Raw genomic sequence first — 20735 nt, 5'->3', positions numbered from 1 at the left:
CAATTTGACCCTGAGTGTCTTCTCTTCCTTCTCTGAGAAAACCAACACGCACAAGGTGACTTAAAAAAACCTCTGTACACAAATAAATAGTCAAACACAGACAAGACATCTTTTATTCCCCCAGAATTGGAAATTGTTAAGATTCCCTGCAGTGACATATCTTTTGGTTGCTGAATTGCCACTACACTGTGCATATAGTTTATTTAGGCTACTTAACATTATATACTGTATCTCCCAGCCCTGCTACATTCTCTGTGAGAACTCCAACAACAGAAGCACCAAGCCCTTCTACAGTTGGCTTTCCTAAGGCTTTATCATCTTCTGTCTCAATGCTCCTGGACACTTCCTCTGCTGCTGGAAGTCATTGCTATGACTCCAAAATTAGTCAATTTATCACTTTTTTAATTAGTTTATTTAACCCCTTTTACAACTTTGTTTTAAGTATAATTAAAATTACAATATGTGTCTTTCCGTGCTTGATATCTGCGATCCAACTTGAAGATCTGATATAAGACCCTACCCCATCACTTATTTATTACCAGGCACCAACGCCAAATCGTTTTTTTCTGCCATTGTCTAATGGTTTGGATGCCATATTACCAGTGGACGATCAGGGTGCTTTGCCCAAGCTGTGGGAAGCAGCTGACAGGTTATGGGGTTTACAAGAAGGTAAGCATGGTTTTGGACATTGACAGCTTCTATCTGCTTTTAACTGAGGTTCTAGGATGTGCAGTTTGTCGCCTGACTTATTTATCTACAAGTCAGACTGTCCATGGGCAACTTGACCTGCCCCACCAAACAATGTTCAGATCCACAGCTCTGTTCAGATCTATTTGTGCAAATTACCTGCTCTGAAACGCTGACTGGCTGTCGCAATATTGCAATCAAGGGCTTCCTGAGGACTGGGTCGTCATAGGACATGCACACTTCACAAGCTCCATCCAGAGTGGTGCCGATGCTTTGTTGCCCTTATCATCGAACTTCTTAGGAGTCAAGCTCGTGCGTACATGAAGCTGTGAGTTGTATGGTCTTCAGTTATGCCGGAAAAACCTTTAAGTTGTTAGCATTTGCAACATTGTTGTATTTATCTTAAAAAGTCGCCATTTTGTTATTTGTAGATTGCTGCACCATAAGATTAACTAATAATTCGTAACCTATACTTTAGGAAAGAGTTGTATTTAAGTTTGCTCTCCTTGCTAACAGTTATCCCGACATGCTGTGTGTAGATTACCTCAGTTGGAAATGAGATTGGACAGATTCATATTAGTGGCTACGTTTACATGAGCACAATTTCTTCAATCTGAAATCATTCTGGGATTTTGATTTCACTGTTTACATGGTTTAAAAATAGGATCAGATTGTGCCATGTGTTCATGCATCAGCATGTAATTAGAATCAAACCATTGTGACATGCAGACTGGTCCCACCTTTCTTATCTGTTGAAACATCAGAAGAAGAAGAAGCAAAATGTCAACCTGTGTTTGTGAACAATCATCAGAAATGACCCATAAAAACTTACTTTGACACTCTGAAAATGGTAGATATATTTTCTCATAGTTTAAAAATAATGTAAACTTTGTAATATATGCACCTTAAAGACATTTGAACCATTTCCAACAGCATTGTTTGACTTTTTAACTTTATGCTATAGTTGACGTTGTAAAGGCTTTGACTATTTAAACGTGATCTTATTGGTTAGATTATTAAATTAAATATTCTACTGACATTAATGATAAACTATAAACATATAACAAATGTGTGACGATTGGCATAAAACCATCCTTCTCGATTGGAATGAAATTTCTTTCAGAATGAGCCTGATCAGCTCATAAGTTCTGACATGTTTACATGCAGCATTTTGATTCAGATCAGGCTTATATTCCGATTATTCGTGTCCATGTAAACACAGCCAGTGTCCTCACTGTAGAGGAGGGAGCAGTTGATGATGGCTGGCCTGATGAAGAGTTTACAGGCAGGCATGTGTTGAGTCCCCAAAGGTCCTGTATGTGGATTGTGACTGTTGCACAGATTCAGGACAGAGCAAGTAGCAGCAAAGATTTGCTGAATGCCTGATGTCAAGATCAGGTTAGTAATATTGCATTTTATTCACAGGATGTCTGCTGGATGCACCCCATATGCCCACCCGCTGTATGCCTCATTTATGTCTGGCCTGCCTGCTTGTATTATTAAGTAGCACCCATGTTGCTCTTTTGCACCGAGCAGCAGTGAAGGAGCAGCTCAAGCAAGAAGGTGTGACAGCTGTGAGTGTTGTCTTGGTGTACAAGCACATCACAAATAAATATCTGGCCTTCTTCTGCCGTAGGAGAACACATGGAGAGGAAAACACCATTCGCCTCATCAATGAGCTGTCAAAGGAGCTCATGGGGGACAAGACTTGACAGACTTGATGGGTGTGCCTCTCTTTGATCAAGTGAGGATGGAACATATCTGGTGGGTTAAGCAGCGGTACATACATACACTCAAAACTAGTACCATCACCAGAGGGGGAATCATCCTCACGAGATACCGGCGTGACAGAGGCTTCACATCCGTTGAGCCACTGAGATTCATTCCAGGTTGGTTACACTCAAATGTGATTTCATGTAATTATAACCATAACATCTTATTATATCGTGGACTCTGGACAAAATACTTTCCATCATGGACCACCACCTTCTGCACAGAGAATATACCTTGCCACACCTGTCGTGGAGAGGTTCATTCATCAGAGAGGTGGTCCTCTATCCTCCTTCTGTAGGCCGTCTTAGCATCCTTGATTCCTCTCCTGATCTCTGCTCGGGAGGCACTGTGCAGCTCACTGTCACCTGACCTGAAGGCCATTAATTAGGGAACTATTTTTCTTTTCCTCTTAGTGACCATGTGCTTTATTGATTGTATTTGCCTTTTACAGCTCTTTCTGGTCTAGTCCTTCCTGTCCAGCACCTCACAGCCATTGTCTCTTCAAATACCGTCCTGCAGTCTGCAGCCTTACAAAAACAAATATGGAAATTATTAATAACAAGTGTTTTCATCATTAACTTATTTATCTGTTATTACTTTTTTCTTTCAAGCCAAAACCAAAAGATGCAAGGTTTATAGTGACAAAAATGACAAATCATCACGTTTCAGAACCTGGAACCTGACAATACTTGGTATATTTTCTTGAAAATTACGTAATTATTAATCGAAACTGGTGATCATTTCGAAATTACTAATCAATGACTGATGTTGTTTTAGCTCTAGTCCTTGATATATGTTTTTAATACACGTTTAAGAAGTCTTTCTACATTGTTTTATTTTCATTCTAATCGATTGTTTCCCCATTATTTGCACAAGACTGATTAAATTGCATTCTGAATGTGTGTTTTGGGTCTCATGCTTTACAGTAAATGTCCTGTCTCATGGTCAGAGAGTTTTTTATTTTCAGTTAAGACATTTGTCTATACTCTACTACATGATTTCTCTACATTCTTGAGGGACAAGAGGCTTCAATGAGCTCTTCCTTTCATGTGGCCCTTAGCAGCATGTTGCACCTCTCCCAGTGACAGTGATAGTTATACTGTGTGGGTGAAATCAAATATTAAAAATACTAAAAGATGAATTAGATTCTAAAAGCTTATAAATACAATGCATTATTTTATTTATTACCATTAAACATAATTTACAGTTACATATGCACAGAATGTTATAACAGTGAATTAACTATCAATTGCCCTGTAAAGTGTAACCTTTGAAAACCTGTATCTCATAAACATTTCTAACATGTTCCCTTTGAAAATATATTCGATAAGTTTGCATAAATGCAAAAGAAAATGTAGGCAAAATTTGTTTTAGTTGGGGAGGGTGTGGTGACCTAGAAATATGTGTGCAGTTCAATTTGACAGTAGAAAGCTCCCTACATTATAAGTTAGAAAGTACTGTATATAAGATTTGTTAATAATATCATATAATACTGTATATAATTTGTTAATTAAAAAACAAGGGACTGTAGGGACTGGGGACAGGTGATTTACTTAGTTAGGATCATGGTCAAGAGATGAATACACATGTATGGTGTTTTTGTTATGAAGACCCAATGCAGAACACAACAGGGTGGGAAAAGTATGTGAACCCTTGGATTTAATAGCTGGTTGACTCTCTTTTGGCAGCAATAACCTCAACCAAACGTTTCCTGTAGTTGCAGATCAGACCTGCACAATGGTCAGGAGGAATTTTGGACCATTCCTCTTTACAAAACTGTTTCAGTTCAGCAATATTCTTGGGATGTCTGGTCTGAATCGCTCTCTTGAGGTAATGCCACAGCATCTCGATTGGGTTGAGGTCAGGACTCTGACTTGGCCACTCCAGAAGGCGTATTTTCTTCTGTTGAAGCCATTCTGTTGTTGATTTACTTCTGTGCTTTGGGTCGTTGTCCTGTTGCATCACCCATCTTCTGTTGAGCCTCAGTTGGTGGACAGATGGCCTTAAGTTCTCCTGCAAAATGTCTTGATAAACTTGGGAATTCATTGTTCCGATGATAGCAATCTGTCCAGGCCCTGAGGCAGCAAAGCAGCCCCAAACCATGATGTTCCCTCCACCATACTTCACAGTTGGGATGAGGTTTTGATGTTGGTGTGCTGTGCCTTTTTTTTCTCCACACACAGTGTTGTGTGTTCTTTCCAAATAACTCAACTTTGGTTTCATCTGTCCACAGAATATTTTGCCAGTAGTGCTGTGGAACATCCAGGTGCTCTTTTGCAAACTTTAAACGTGCAGCAATGGGTTTTTTTTGGAGAGCAGTGGCTTTCTCCATGGTGTCTTCCCATGAACTCGAGGATTCTTCTTCACCTCATTGAGCATTCTGCGCTGTGCTCTTGCAGTCATCTTTACAGGACGGCCACTCCTTGGTAGAGTAGCAACACTTCTGAACCTTCTCCATTTATAAACAATCTGTCTTACCGTGGACTGATGAACATCAAGGCTTTTAGAAATACTTTTGTAACCCTTTCCAGCTTTATGCAAGTCAACAATTCTTAATCGTAGGTCTTCTGAGAGCTCTTTTTTGCGAGGCATGGTTCACATCAGGCAATGCTTCTTGAGCATCGCAAAATTCGAAACTGGTGTGTGTTTTTTATAGGGCAGGGCAGCTTTAACCAACACCTCCAATCTCGTCACATTGATTGGACTCCAGGTTGGCTGACTCCAATTAGCTCTTGGAGAAGTCATTAGCCTCTGGGCTTTTTCCACCCTGCACTTTAAATGTTTACATGTCACATCCAATAAAAACATGAAAACATATCATTGTTTGTGTGGTATTAGTTCAAGCAGAACTAATACCACAATACTAATGTTTGTCTATTGTTGTGACTTAGATGAAGATCAGAATTTTTTTTTTGACCAGTTCATGCAGAAATTCAGGTTCACATACATTTTTCTTGCAACTGTAGTTGAGCAACACAAGGTGGAGGGATGCAAATATTTGTGGTTGCAATCATTTGTTTTGCAAAGTTGTTAGAGAGTTGTTATGACCTTTTCTTATTCATAACAACTTGTGTTATCATGTTGCTGCATTATTTTCTTTCAACTTTTTTAATCCTCAGGGATTTGTTCAATCCTCATACAGTATGTCAGTGAGTTATTCTTTTAAGGGAAATGTCGTTCTTTTATTATCATTTTTGTTTTCATGAGGAATACATCTGCACTGAGTAACAGCTGTCATTAAACAAAGAATACAACAGAGCTTCACGGTTCATTACTTTAGTTTAAAAAAAAAAAAGTGTCTTTGTCATACCTAACCTACTGGTTTTCTACAGCATATCCTGACTGTCCTGTTTGGCAGTATAGGTTGGTTACAAGTAGGCACCAAGTAGGTGTGGCAACAGTCATGAAGCCATCACCAAACAAAAGACAAGAGGAATGCTAGCAGGGATTTCTTCATCTTCACTTATCCGACATTTTGCAGGTGAACATCTACACACACTCACTTTCCCAGCAGCTACATCAGTTAACTCTCCAGAAGTCATGCAAGTATTTTCTATTGTCATCCTTTCTATCTTTGTCATATTTGCTTTCCTGAACATTTGCATATACTCCACTTTGTCTTGTTTGTTTTTTGTCTCTCTCATTTTACTTCCTATGCTAACACATGGCTCAGGGTTGTTTAACAATCAGTGTGGTTCTTGTCGAGATTTCTGCTTGTTTAAAAGGAGATTTTTTTTTATTACCACTGTTGCCAAGTTTAGGCTCATTGGGTTGTTAATGATGTGCTTCTGTCAAGTTTACTACAATTAGAGTTGTAGACCTTCTATTATTGTTAAGTCATAGCTTCTGTTGTGTGTGATTATAAATATAAATAAAATTGATTATCTGATGCAGGTATTTGTTTTTCTTTGTATAGTAATTGTCTTATCAAGCCCAACACTCTTTTGAACTTGGTGGGATTACCATTTTGAACATTTAAAATGAACCTATTACTAATATCAAAAGGAATATGATTTTGATACATGGCTATTCTGTCCTTGCAGGTTTAAACAAACCTTTGCTCCCATTTTGAAAGTCATCCTCACAGGGATTTTAATGCTGGCTGGATTCGTAGTTCTGTTTTTAATGTACTACAAGTCACCTTCAGCTCAAAAATGTCCACCTCCGATAACTCATCGAAGACAATGGGGAGAGAAGGTTGAATTTCATAGTACAACAAATGTTAATAAACCAGCAAACAGCACTGCAATGACACAAAAGAAGACCAAGCCCATACTGCTGCTGTGGATGTGGCCTGAAAACAAACGGTTTGACCTGCAAGACTGTGACACTCATTTCGGAATTAACAGCTGCCATTTAACAGATAATAGATCCTTATACTCCAGCGCTCACGGAGTTTTGGTTTTTCATAGAGGCATCAATGAGGATCTCTCCAACCTCCCCGCCTCAGCCAGACCAAAATTTCAGAGGTGGATCTGGTTTAACACAGATTCCCCATCCAACACACGGAGGATAGAAGGTATTCAAGGCCTTTTTAATCTGACTCTAAACTACAGGAAGGATGCTGATATCCAGACTCGTTGGCAAGCGTCTTTTAAGAAGAAGATAGATAAAGATTTTGTGCTGCCAAAAAAGGAACGTTTGCTTTGTTGGATTGTAGATAGCAATGGCCTTCACACGAATTCAAGGGAGAGCTACAGCTACTACAGAGAACTTGAAAAACACATCAAGGTGGATGTTTTTTACTTTGCAGAGTTTTCAAAAAGCGAGGACTATTTCCTGACTATCAGCAGCTGCAAATTCTACCTCTCTTTTGAGAATTCAATTCACAAAGATTACATCACAGAGGCTTTCAATGGACCTCTTGCAGCAGGTACTGTGCCAATAGTTTTGGGCCCACCGCGATTGAACTACGAAGATTTTGTCCCAGGTACGTCCTTCATACATGTTAATGACTTTTCTGGTCCCTCAAAACTAGCTGAGTTCCTTCTAAAACTGGACAAAGATTATGTTTCCTATATGAGATTCTTTGATTGGCGGAAATTCTACAACACGAGGCCTCATCTTACTGAGGATAATTATGAGTTTCTACATGGTATTTGTCAGGCCTGTCATTATTTGAGCATTAACAAAGTGTACAGAGTTGTTCCTGATCTGTACAAGTGGTTCTTTGGGTGATTTTTTACACACTCAGTGATCGTGTATCTATTTAAAGTTGAATATGGATGGGGTTTGGCAGGGGTGAATTGTTATTGACATCTAATAAAATCATTTTTTCCAGACTTTACGTGGACAATTAACAATCAGTTTTCAATTTCTTTTTGATTTGGCATATTTAGATATCTGGTCATAGAGAGTTTTTATAGGAAAAGCTGGATTTTTCTTTATTATTAATATTTCTTTACCCAAAACCTGAGTAAAATAACTAAACTTACAGTGACTTTTTAATTTATTTTATTTGTATTTCATCAAACATTTATATTTACTAGGGATGTTCCTATTAAGGGGAAAACTCTTTGCTGAGGTTGGGGAAGTCTCGACCTTTATAGTAATACAATAATGATGTTGTTTGTAACTTCTTCGTTTTTTAGCTGTTATCTGTTCACATTTTTTATTTACTGGGACAAGACTGAAGACAAGACATATGCATGATTTAGAACACACTACAATTAAAATGACCTTGCCAAAGTGGGTGAGATGCTCTTTTGTTTTTCACCACTTGTCACTTAAATCTTCATTTAGTATCAAATTATATTGTTCTTTACAGTTGTATATTTTGCTATAAATAGCTTTTTCTTCTTCTTCTTTATGTTTCTTTATGATGTTTGGATGTAATGTATTTTGCTAAACTTACTGTACAACACTTCCACCTTGGCTGTTATAAATGTGCTAAATGAATACATTTGACTTGACTTAAAGGTCACTGAAATATAAACATGTAAATATAAAGACCATGATTGGAAACTTGCCAGAGTTCAACTTAAATTTTTTTTAAGAATAACACATCTATAATATTATAATATTAACACCAATTATGATACTGTGGGTATGAATGAATAATGACTTTACTTCAAATAAAATTTTAAAAAAAAGATAAACAAAAGAAAAGACTAAAAGGATTAGGAAGTAAAACTTATTAACCCTGCCCCTGTGTTGAATTTCTTCTATTATTTCATAAAATATCCAAACAATTGACAACAACAAAAAACAATTATTTACAACACATGCACCCCCAGTTTGTTTGCCCCATAAAATATATAACAATCTAAGTCTATTTAAGAATCCTAATATCCACCCAGTTTAAGGGTATATATCTTTTCTGTGTAATCCTGACAAAGCCAGTCCTCTTGTGCAAAGGTTGCATGGGAGTCCTTAGACTTTTACCACATAAAGCAATGACAACATTGATAGGTGAGTTTGAAATAAGATAGGTACGCAGATTGAAGAGACAAGGTTGGGATCTTTCCTTTTATTAAAGCTCCGGTGAATAACTCCATTTTGGGACCCCATGGGCAAAGGGGTATTTTTTCTAGCTCTCTATATGAAGGTTTAAATATATTTAAAGAGTATAAAGAGTACTCTTTTTTGTTTGTTTACCAAATTCGTATCCTGCTTTCTGGGTTAGGGTTCATTTGTAACCTCAAAACGCGTTTGTAGAAATGTAGAATTTTGATTAAATGTTTCAAAGTGTTTTCAAAGCTCCTGCGAAATAATAAACTAAACTAAGTCTAAGAACACTGGAGCATGTTGCCTGGTCATTCAAGGTCCGTTTAGCGTGATTTTGCAGCTAATACGCAGATATGAAAAAAAAAATGTATTTATCACAGACCGATTTCAATCGATACATTGATTTGATATCCATTCGGTCTCATACGTTTTTTCCAAGCATTTACTGTTGTGAAAGTATACAACCATATTGCACTTCCTGCTCAGACTGAATCACATAAGCTATCGTTACACATAGGCTACGAGTTACAATGTGTAGTTATTACATGAGCCTAACGGGAGGCATACCCTAATTAATGAATTCACGCCACCATTTTCGGCTAAATTACATATGGTTCTATTAGTTAAGGTTTTAATCGCAATGATTTCACTTGAGGCAATGCAATCGCTTCTCTTTATAACAGTCTGCCTGAAGAACGCATCCTTATTGTGCGTAAGAGGCGCGTCACATGACGCGACTAAACCCTCCGAAACCTCAACAAGATAGTCTGAATTAGCAGACATTTGTTGATAACCACCTTGGCTATCGATTAACTCTAAGCAAGCCTTTATTACAAAAAAATAAAAAATAAAAAAAATCTTCCAAGAGTCTTAAAGTGTAGGCCTATAATTTAATTTATGTATGGTGCCGGTCCATTTATACCTAACTACATGAGTTGTCCGTGACTTTTATATAACCCATACCATTTCAACCAATGGTGTATGAAGTTTTCCACTTGGGGGCGGAAGCTGCTGTATCCTGGCTATTACCCTGGATTGTGAACCGTGTGCGTGTGCACGCAATGGTGTTTAAGTACCCTGGACAGCGACAGGCGGAGCGTACACATCAGCCAGCAGAGGAACTTTTTGCTTTATCACCAACAGAGCAGCTATTTTCCACCATCCTTTTGTTCATCACGAAGTTTCCTCCAGGTTTCGTTCTTCTTGGCCTTACTTTGTGAACAACCAGTTTTTTGTACGACTGGTTATAAAGTAATAGCTTACGTCGTCCACGGAGCACCGAGAATCGGGCTGCTCTCAATCCCTGCCCTTCCATCCGCCTGCCCCTGTCGCCTCCTCCTGCTGGAGCTGGAGAGATGCCCGGGTCAGGATGTGCTCCAGCCGCAAGATCCTGTGGAGCCTGCTTCTGTTGTCCGTGGTGGAGGTTGGCCTGGGCGTGGCGAGTATCGTCCTGGGAGCCGTGGGCATCAGCTGGGTCCGGGGCCAGTACAAACCGCAGCAAGGGGACGCGTCCCCGGTGTGGAGCGGACTATGTGTACGTCCCGGAGCAACTTTTGGTTCAACTTTTTCTCTTATTTACTTTCAAAGCAGATTAGCAGCTGCTGGGACTTTGAGATTAAAGGGCTGGCATGTTTTTTTTAATTGTTAAAAGGCATTTGCATTAATCTGAGTGAGTCTCTGGCATTCCTGTTAGGCTAACTATATACCTTAGTCTATATCCCTGAATTAGCTTTACTATGACTGCTGCTCCAGCTGATAAATGGCTGTTACTGTAAGTGCGTGGAGCTTATAAAATGTGAATGTTTTATAGGAATGTTTAATGTAACTTTAAGCTAAAAGTAAAAAAGGAGGCACAAATTCCCATTTTGTGTACAACAATACGACTAAGAAAAATATACTTCTACTCAAATCCTGACTTGAGTATATAACCACTAAGTTACTTTATAGTTACCATATATGATTAAAGGTAAAAGCTAAACCATCAGCTAACCTGAAAGATTTCAAATGGCTTCTTGCAATAATAAAATTGTAATATATTGAGAGTATGTCGAGAAAAATAAGACATTCCCCTTATGGAAACACAAAAACAGACATTATATTAAAAAAAACAGCACCCTTTGACTGTATCCCCTTTCAGCCATACAAATCTTCTCAACATGCTGTCCCTTTGTACCGTGAGTGGACTCTATCTGCTGTCATTATACACCACCGTGCTGCTCCAGTCAAGTCTGAATCAGTGACTTTCAGGACACACATGGATCCTGCTGGAAGCCTTCAATGACACTCTCTATTTTTGGAGGGAGAAAATTGCATCCGAACCAACTGAGTGTAAAGAATCCATCTCCCCTCTCTGCTGTAAACTCTAGGGAGCAGTGATAAAAATAGCTTACATTTCATTGACTTTTTAGACTTCTTTTTGTCTTGTAAAGCAAAGTACTAAACATTTTTAAAGTGTTAATTTACAGTTTCGTTCTGATCCCTCTTTCTTTTTTTTCCAGTTTCTTGTCTGTGGGATGTGTGGAGTACTTTGTGCTCGAAAGAGGACAGGTCTTATTGTAAGTACATTTATTTACCTTTTAGGTGTCCAAGTAGCGTCTTTTGTAGTGCTTTCTTTTAGACTTTGATCTCTCTTTATGCATATCACTTTCTGGCCAAACACAAGAAAAGCTTTCATGGACAGAGAAGACAGAGGGGTAACTTTATATATATAAATTATGTACTATTGACTTTATATATTATATAAAGGTGGGCTTGTCTCCACCTCTTTTTGTTGTACAAATGTGAAGCAAAAATACCAATGTGACAGGCACTGACAAATTTCAGTTTTGACAACATTTGGAGCCAGAGTTGCACAGTAAACTCAGAGCAGTGGTTCATTTAACTGACTGATAAAACAGCATAGACCTCTCAGGCCTCTATAGTCCCCCACAGAACAGAATAGAGAAAGAGGGAAGCAGCTAGGCTAACAGAGTCCCAGTGCAACAAAATCCCTAACCCTACCCCAACCAGTACCTTTGAAATATGCAGACTAGAATTCTTCATGTGTGTCTAGTTCGTGTCAAGATGAGGAAAAAAAAAAGATTTTCGCAAAGGCACACAAATGTAACATGCCAATTGAGTGCTGAAAGGTTGGATTTCATCCACTTTTGTCAATCTAAGTGTAGCTGTCTTTCCCTGTTTACAGTGTTAATGCTAAGCTAAGCAATGCCAACTAGCTCATGGGTGTTGATTAATAAATCCAACTCCAGGCACAAAAGCAAACAAGCATATTTCATATTTTTCCCAAAATGTCATGCATTCTCAAAAATAAGAATTGTAATTGATGAATATTGGATGTTTTTTCTCTGTAAATTCTTGTTTGTTTTGTCTTCAAATAAACCTCCCACAAATTACATATAATCCCCAATGATTTGTGGTTTTCCCTTTTTGTTCATTCTATTTACCTAGTCAATGTCTAAGTATCTTCTAAGCCTGAATTTTTTCTTTGAAAGTTGTTTTAAAAAGCAAATAATTTTAAGATATTATATGCTGTCAATCAACAAGCATACATTCTTATTCTTTGAATTAATTAATTTACTCTGAACTGTGTACTATCTTTAGAAAATACATTACGCACAAGCTTCTTCATAGATATTGACAACACATTTCTGCATAATCTGATACTTTACATTGACAAGTTGGGACATGTTGTTGACATTTGTGCTGTTGAAGTGCACTCTTTGATATGAAAACGACATCTGAGGAAATGGGAGGAGACAAACAGTCACCTCTCTTCTCTTTCCGTTTGTTTTCCTCAGTGATCTCAGTCTACACCAGAGTCCTCGTGTTTCTCTCTGACTCTCTCTGTCTCCTGCAGGGAGCGCACTAATGACGGATCAATGTCAGCACAATATGCTGTAACAGAGACATCAGTCAACTTTTCTCTCTGTCTGTCTCATCCTATTTATCCGCACCTATTGTCCCCTGTCACCATCTCTAGCCTTATTATTTTCCCTTTTCAGTCCATCTTGTTTATCCCCCTTTCATCCCTCTTCATTCCCCAGTAAATCTCATCCTCACAGTCTGATTTTCTCCATCTTCCTCTCTTCATATATTCTCTTGCCCTCCCTCCTTGTCAGCCTGTGGGGTGATGATTGCATTAGTTTGGTTGGCTCTGAACTCCTGCCAGTTTGCTTTCCACACTTCACCGGGGTAATGACTGAAATTGGAGACGCCTTTTTTCCATGCGGTTAAAGGCACTAAAGGCATCTGCACTGGGAGCAATGAAAGAGAACCTGAACTCCAAACACAACACACACACACACACACACACACACACACACACACACACACATACATGCACACTCAATAACTAGTGAGCAGAATTTAATCTATATATTTTGATAAGTGAACTTCAATCATTGAAATCCTACTGGGGAAAAAGTGTTTCTTGCTCTATGTTTTAGTTTACCAGTTACAATTCTGAGAAAGCAATCCATAAAATGACAGAGAAGATAGGGCATGACAGCAAAGGACAACCTCTAATTGTCCAGCTTGTGAATGTTTCCATAAACACTTTTTAGTGACAGAATGGTTTTTATTTTTGAGTGGTCTACCAGTTACAAAGTACACAACACAAGTCTAGTCACAGCAGCTCTCCCTGAAACACATAGACTTAATCTTTAACATTTGCAGGAAGGCATGCGTAAATAAAGTAAAAAAGTTTCTCTGTGTGTCCACAAACAAAGTGTTTCTTGCACAAAGTTTTACTTTTCTAGCTGATGGGTTGAATAATAGAAATGTCCCTAAAGCTGCCCAGGCGAAAAAATAACACACTTCAATGAACTAAAAATGTACTTAATTTTCAGAAAGTACATTTCAAGCGACTTGTAAATGTATGTACAAGTTGTGTAGTATTTCTGGAAGAGACAGTGTGCTTTGACAGCAATCCAATATTCTAATAGAAAATTAGATTTATTTTGACTGGAATGCATTACTCACCAGAGCCGCCATTGAGCAAAACAGCAAAATGATGAAAGATGGAGGCCTAATAGCAGTTTGTTTATCTACCGTTCATCACATTTTGTCTGTTTATGGTTTTGTAAATAGTGAGAAAAAAAATGCTTTAACATAAACCATTCTGTCTGCGTTCCTTCAGATGATCCTGTTTTCAGCATGCTGTATCTGCGGTCTGATCGCTGGGATCCTTAACTTCCAGTTTGTTCGGGCGCTGAACAAAAGACCAGACTCCATGCACTCCATTCATCTGGCAGCCATGACGCTGGCCTGTCTGGGTAAAATAAATATTACTGAAATACAACTTAATTCTTTGACATATCTTTGCAATTTTTGGAAAGAAACAATCTTTAATTGTATCTTTGCTGACATTTCTAAATGAGGGAGGTAATAAAAAAGTTTAAATTGAAGGTACAGCCCCTTTCCATTTATAATCTTACAAAAGTGTGAATTATCCCAAACTTATCTTATTGCTATGACCCACCCTTGCCGTGGCTGCATAGTACAGATAAAAGCCCTTCAAAATTACAAAATAAATATGTGTATTGAGCCAAATGCTACCATCAACATGCTGAAATGATAGAAGTGAAAATCTAAACTTGCCGGCACCTTTTTGTATTTGACCATAAAACAGTTGTTACATAAGACAAAGCACATGTTAGGCTGATAACATGTTATATGTTGTGCATGTATCATGGGAGAAAAAAAATGACTTCATGGTGGACGCTGTACACAGCAATCCAATAAATTGTTGTCAATATGTGGTCATTTTGTAACAGTGATGTAACTAAACTTAGTCAATAACTTAATCTTGATGCAACATTACAGCCAAAAGAAATACCAAATAGAAGCACTTTGAGCAAAAACAAACTGCTGCTCGTTCACACAAAGTTAAATCGGAAAAGGATGCTTGAGTTGCAAAAGCAGCGATAGTCATGGCGAGCAGGAAGGCAGAAAACTTTAATAACATCCTGAATTATTGAACTTGCATGCACTGTTAAATAAAAAATCCAAAAATCAAAACAGTAGTCCTGTAACCTGCCTGTACACGTATAAACACAGAGTTCTGGTAACCCTAATATATTTTTTGCTGTTCTAAATAAGGATATGACTGAAAACAGTGATTCAATCTTAATCCTTAAAGACATTGTGTTGTCGCTTTGGCTTGTTTCTATTTTTCCGGACTTGATCAGGGATCTCCTCCTGTACCTTATCTACGTGGCTGACCTGTCGCCTGGCCAGCTCAGAGCAGCAGAGGATGTTCCTGGAGAGGGAACATTCCCTCCACCACTCACACGAGATGACCGAGAAGGTAGAGCATGACAGCAAAGGACAGCCTCTAATTGTCCAGTTTGTAAAATAGTATCAACGTTTCCACTTTTTATGAACAGAATTGTTTTTATTTTTGAGTGGTCTTCCAGTTACAAAGTACACAATACAAAAAAACAAAAAGGAACACAACAAACCATTACCCCAGCAGCACAGCATGAGGTCTATCACAGCACCTTTTCCTGAAACACATAGACTTAATCGTCAACATTGTGCATATAAAGTAAAAAAGTGTCTCTGTGTGTCCACAAACAGGAGATCCTGGACAACTCGAGTAATGGAATTCCTCAGATATCTTATAATGGACACACCACAGCATCACCGTGATGACCTGTCTCCGGAGTGTTTTCTTTCTTCCTACATGGCCTGCAGCATCCACAGTAACTATAGAATGACTGTAAGGAGGGAAAGCAGTACACAATGGATAGTTACGCAACAAGAAGTTCAAACCAGGAAGCAGATCCGATGTCATTTGAGTGATAATTCAGGTGATGGTTATCTGCAGGAAATCTGACATTGAAACCAATGAGCAGAAAGGATAGACTCTGTTCATTCAGAAGCCTGGAAAAAAATGAGCACAAACAAAGCATGCAGCTGATATTCTCTCTCTTTGTTATGGAATGCAGGTCTTGAAATGGCCTATCTGTATGTATCACCTGTTAATGGAATGCTTTGACATGAAAATACAGCAATGCACTATCTAATGTACTGTATAACAATGCTTGTGTATCAGGTATACAGCAGATATTAAATCAACATATTTTTATAAATGCTTCTTATAAAACGGAAATCAATAAAAGTATTATAAGTATCTATGGTGTTTTATTTCAGTGGGATTTATTTGATATCTGGTGTACATTATCACATATTAACTACATGAGCTCCACACTGTCAACACTATACCAATGTTCAACAGGAGTGAAGAAGTCAATGGATTCCTATGGGACCTCAAGGTTCACACTCGCTAATCCTAAAGTTAAGTGCTGGTGTAAATCTGTTTGATAGCACCTCTCAACCTGATAAACATGCAGTGCTTCACAAAGCAGAAACAGAAACAATGTAACACACACTTACATGCATGCACACACACATGAACACACTGTGAAGTCTAATGAAGATGTAAAGTTGCTCTGAGAACATCATGCTGCTCAATATCTCATTATGGTGTTTGCGTGTGTTGTGTGTGCATGTGTTTGAGTGTGTGTTTCAGGCAGCAGAAGCCGCTGGGAGCACTTGCTGACTAATAGCCCACGTCACTATTTATCACTGCGACAACAGACATGAGCAGCACCCGATGCCCCAGAGAGCCCCAGATCTGCACTGCATGTGTGCGTTAGGGAAGTGCTGAATCATGTGACCTCCTGTGTTGCTGCTCAGTCAGAAAACGGTAACACTAGATTACTCAATAGTGTGTGTGTGTGCGTGCGTGTGCGTGCGTGTGCGTGTGTGTGCGTGTGTGTGTGTGTGCAAGTGTATTCTTTATGCATGTGTGTGTGTATTTTTGTGGTTTTGTGCGCGTTTGTGTATATCTCTGAGTGTGCATGTGCACTAGTTGTACTAATTGACACCTCAGGTCACCCCAATGATCTTATTGTGCCATTGCAGGTAAGAACAGGATACAGAATCAATGCACATCTCTTCCAAGATGAACCGCTCTACAGCATCCTTACAAAGCAACCCCCTATGCAACCTTCAGATTACAAATGTGTTGGATAGCATTATGTTTATTTTTATTATTTCATTTCAGACAATACTTGTTTCAGTTATATAATTACTTCCCCAAAATGTCCATACTTATTTGGTAAAATTTTGTTCTGAAGAATAAGAGAAGCCTTTGCCTTTTGTCTCAATGATTAGAGGAGTAAATATAGACTTGTTTATACTGGGAGCTAGCCTGCTGTGACTCCACTGTTGGAGCCCTATTTACTCCCTACTCTTCCCATTCTGTTTGCAAAGCTACAGTACAGCATTACTATTCAGGAATGAATAGTATGAACCCACAGTCATTGCTATTCTATCCATCTGTTTAATATAATATTTAAACTAGTTGTACCTACCTACCTCCATACCTACTTTGGCCAAATGTAAATACTTGCAAATAAAGTTTCAGTCAATCCAAAAAAGAAAAGAAATGTTTAATGCTTGACTTTTACAATGTGCCTATCATTCCACTCCTGCCCACCAGGTGGCAACATAAAGAAATGTTGTTGATAGTTCAAAGCTGCTGAGCCTTCCTTAAAGAGGAAATTGCCTACTTTGATTCTTCCGGGTTTCCCTAACAGCATGGCGAACTTAGAGCATGCTGAAGGCGAACCTAAACAAGTGAACATGTCTGCAGACATCACCCCCGCCACTGCTCAAGTCCATCCGGCAGCAGTGTCGTCTGTCTCGGGCAGAGACGCGGGCTCTGTCCCGTCGTTTGCTGCCGCCTCCGAGCTGCTGTCAGCCCCGTACTCGTGTTTGGTCATGAGCACGCACCGGAGACACATCACTCTGCCGCCCATGTACCTGAACAAGAAGAGGACAGGTATAAAAGAGGAGCTTGAGGCCGAATTGCTCAAATTTTCTCAGAGGTAACAACGCCTGCAACACATCTGTGTGGTGCAATATTGCAACTGACGCCTTTTATCGTAAAGATTTACCATACTTCAAATGTTTCTCTGATGTTACGTTTTCACCTTCACACCACTGTTGGCTAACACATATCGGTAGTGATAAAGAAATAATGGACAGTTAGAGCTCTCAGAATGTTTTGACCCCTACATTATTATGCATTAAGTTAGTGTTTTAATGTGCAGCTGGTCTCAGTCATTTTTATTTTATTCTTCTAAAAGTTACATCAGATTTCATTACCACATAATTTTGTTTAATAAAACCATGATCACACTAATAATACTTACTCAACCGTACATTAAATAAAGCCCAGTAAAATAAACCACGCACAAAGTTTAAACTAGTTCAGATGTCACTTCTAGTTTATTGAATAGTTTTAACTTTGTGCTTGGTTATCAATGTTGGGTCCAGGATGTCAAAAACTTGAATTAATTGCCTCTTGGATAATAGATAAAATATGTTTATACCTTGTGTGCAGTAATGTGGGTTCAAGCTAATTCATTTTAATCTGCGTCTCTTGCAGTCTGAAAGGCGTACCTGTGGCATATGACAACATTAGGATAGTTAGCCAGCATGGAAACATCTATGACGACAGTGGATACATCCACATGGACATAGAGGCCAACTTTATCGTCTTTCAGCCCACAAAAGGCCAGAAACTGGTGGTGAGGTCTAGATTTTAGCAACCATCTGCATATTCTGTTATCTGCAGTTACAAGTACAAATCAAAATGTATTTTTATGAAACAACTCTTTTCCAATTGTGTTTATTGTGCCTCTGTTCTCAGGGTAGAGTAAACAAACTGGGTGTGAGTCATGTAGGCTGTCTGGTGCACGACTGCTTCAATGCCAGCATACCCAAACCCAGCCTGGTTACTGTGGAAACCTGGCGGGATGCAGGGCCCAGAATCGGAGCAGAGCTGGAGTTTGAAGTGACGGCCCTCGATGCTGACATCTTTGGGGTTATGCTGATCAGAGGACGACTAGACAGGACCAGGTACGTGTTCCGTCACAGTGATGAGTGATGATGCAGAACCTGTCTCGACTATATGTTCATGATGTATAACCGTCATAATCACTACAGCTGTTATTTTCTACACTACAGTTCTGCTTACTGGCATCTCAATAAAAATTGAATTGTCATTTGTTTTTATTCTAAGTGCAATTTGAACTTTTAGCAGGTGTTCGACAGGTGCTTAACTTGATTAACTTTATGTTGTATGAACATGTGTAATCATTTAGAAAAGGGATTTTCAGTGTGTCACTAAACCCCTTACTAATTGCATTGTTTTGTCTTTCTCAGGGTGCAAGAGCTGCTGGCCTTGGGTGAGAGTCCAGAGTCTAATGTAACCCCAGACTATTCAGAACCAGCAGAACCCACAGAGGAGTCTCCTGCCGACAGCCCCAAGAAAAAAAAGAAAAGGAAGATACTAAAAGAGGAGCAGACGGAGGAGGCGATCCCAAGTTTACCCACCATTTTGGTCAGTAGCACAACACAAGAGCTGAACAGAATAATGGATGACGTAAACGGCAATGAAGCTGGTGAGAAAAAGAAGAATAAAAAGAAAAAACATGTGAAAGAAGAGGAGGAGGAGATTGCGCTCTCTCAGGTGGAGGTACACGGTGGCAGTGACTCAAGCGGTTATCTTAGCGACAAGCCCAAAAAGAAGAGGAAACATGAAACTAGTTCAGATGTCACTGATAATATTGAATCACCAAAATCAAAAAAAAAAAGGAAGAGTGACAGAGAGCAGGTTGCCTAAAATATGAATCATAATCTGTGAAGAATTCAGGTTTCTTGTGTGTTGTGTTGATGAATATACTGGCGTGCCTTAATAGAAACACTGTTTTTAGAAACTCTGTTTTTATACTGGGTATTTTCAAATTGGTTCAAACTTTTAGGGGCTTTTGTACTGTCAGAATTTCTTTTTTGGTAAAAATAACTAAGAGGATGAGGTAAACCTATCAGACGTTAAACCCTTAAACTGCCTGAAGGGGGCATAAAACGTCTTCAGAAATCCACACCTGGACACAGAAACAAAGGGGGGAACCTTGTCAGATATAAATTTTACTTCAGTTGAAATAATAAAAATAGGCCTGGTCTTTTCTTGTATTTGATTGAGCCAGCAGTTTCCTTTACAAACAGTTTGTACTGCGTGAATACTGACGGTGGGTTTATGAAACTTTTTTTTTTCTTCACTCTGAACATGTGCCTCGATGTTTGAAAAAGTTTCTTTACCAAATTGCCAAATGTAATTGAATGATTAAACAACTGTAATGAAATACTTAATGACTGTTTTCATATAAAGTTGTGTACTGTCTTTGACTGAAGCCAACAGAAATGTAAATTAAATATATGGATCCTAATTAAAGCCCTGCTTCCCTCATTCCACTCTGAATCTGTCAACACTTCGATATTTCTAGAAATAAATCTCCAGCTTCAATATCTAAACATGATTGTGCTGGAAATATATTCCATTTATATTGTTTACAGATGTCGAGAATTGTTGGAGGGGTTAAACTAAATATGAAGAGTGTGAGAAGTCAGCTGGGTTCAGATTGTTGTGTTTGCTACTAATTTTGTCAGGAAAATCAAAAATGTCAATAACCTGCACTGCATCAGATTTCGATTATCTCCACAGCCCGGTCGTATAAAAGCTTTATTCCAAATAATAATGATCCATATTTGGTAATTGACATTTTTTCTCCCAAGGTTCCTGTAATCCAGCTCACTTTTCTCACATCAAATAAAAACTTGATTAGATCCTTTTCCAGCTCTGACTTACAAAATCCGGACAACCTTTGTAATCAAACGGACATCCCACTACATGCATTGTCCAAAGGGAGCGCCAAAATCCACAAACTCAAAACTCATGTTATGTTAAATACTTG

The 20735-nt window shown here is 38.6% G+C and overlaps 3 protein-coding genes across 3 annotated transcripts; all 3 read left to right on the top strand.

Annotated features, from left to right (window-relative positions):
- Positions 1 to 6708: 6708 nt before the first annotated feature.
- Positions 6709 to 7638, top strand: LOC306838942 (4-galactosyl-N-acetylglucosaminide 3-alpha-L-fucosyltransferase 9-like; the record flags this gene model as incomplete). The annotated part of the gene is made up of 1 exon (XM_079367370.1): positions 6709 to 7638. The coding sequence occupies one exon, from the start codon at positions 6709 to 6711 to the stop codon at positions 7636 to 7638; it is 930 nt and encodes a 309-aa protein (XP_079223496.1).
- Positions 7639 to 10054: 2416 nt separating this feature from the next.
- Positions 10055 to 15632, top strand: tmem196 (transmembrane protein 196). The gene is made up of 5 exons (XM_079368189.1): positions 10055 to 10441; positions 11406 to 11462; positions 14045 to 14180; positions 15096 to 15214; positions 15487 to 15632. The coding sequence occupies exons 1-5, from the start codon at positions 10277 to 10279 to the stop codon at positions 15556 to 15558; spliced, it is 549 nt and encodes a 182-aa protein (XP_079224315.1). The 5' UTR covers positions 10055 to 10276; the 3' UTR covers positions 15559 to 15632.
- A 1838-nt stretch (positions 15633 to 17470) lies between these two features.
- Positions 17471 to 20242, top strand: polr1f (RNA polymerase I subunit F). Its single transcript, XM_079368226.1, has 4 exons — positions 17471 to 17804; positions 18368 to 18509; positions 18632 to 18840; positions 19147 to 20242. Exons 1-4 carry the CDS (start codon positions 17515 to 17517, stop codon positions 19604 to 19606), a joined length of 1101 nt encoding a protein of 366 aa, XP_079224352.1. The 5' UTR covers positions 17471 to 17514; the 3' UTR covers positions 19607 to 20242.
- The last annotated feature ends 493 nt before the right edge of the window (positions 20243 to 20735 follow it).

This window comes from Symphodus melops, assembly GCF_947650265.1.
Source record: "Symphodus melops genome assembly, chromosome: 18".
NCBI classification, from domain to species: domain Eukaryota; kingdom Metazoa; phylum Chordata; class Actinopteri; order Labriformes; family Labridae; genus Symphodus; species Symphodus melops.
Note: the sequence above shows the minus strand (reverse complement) of the source record. Positions and strands in the feature narration are given on the sequence as shown.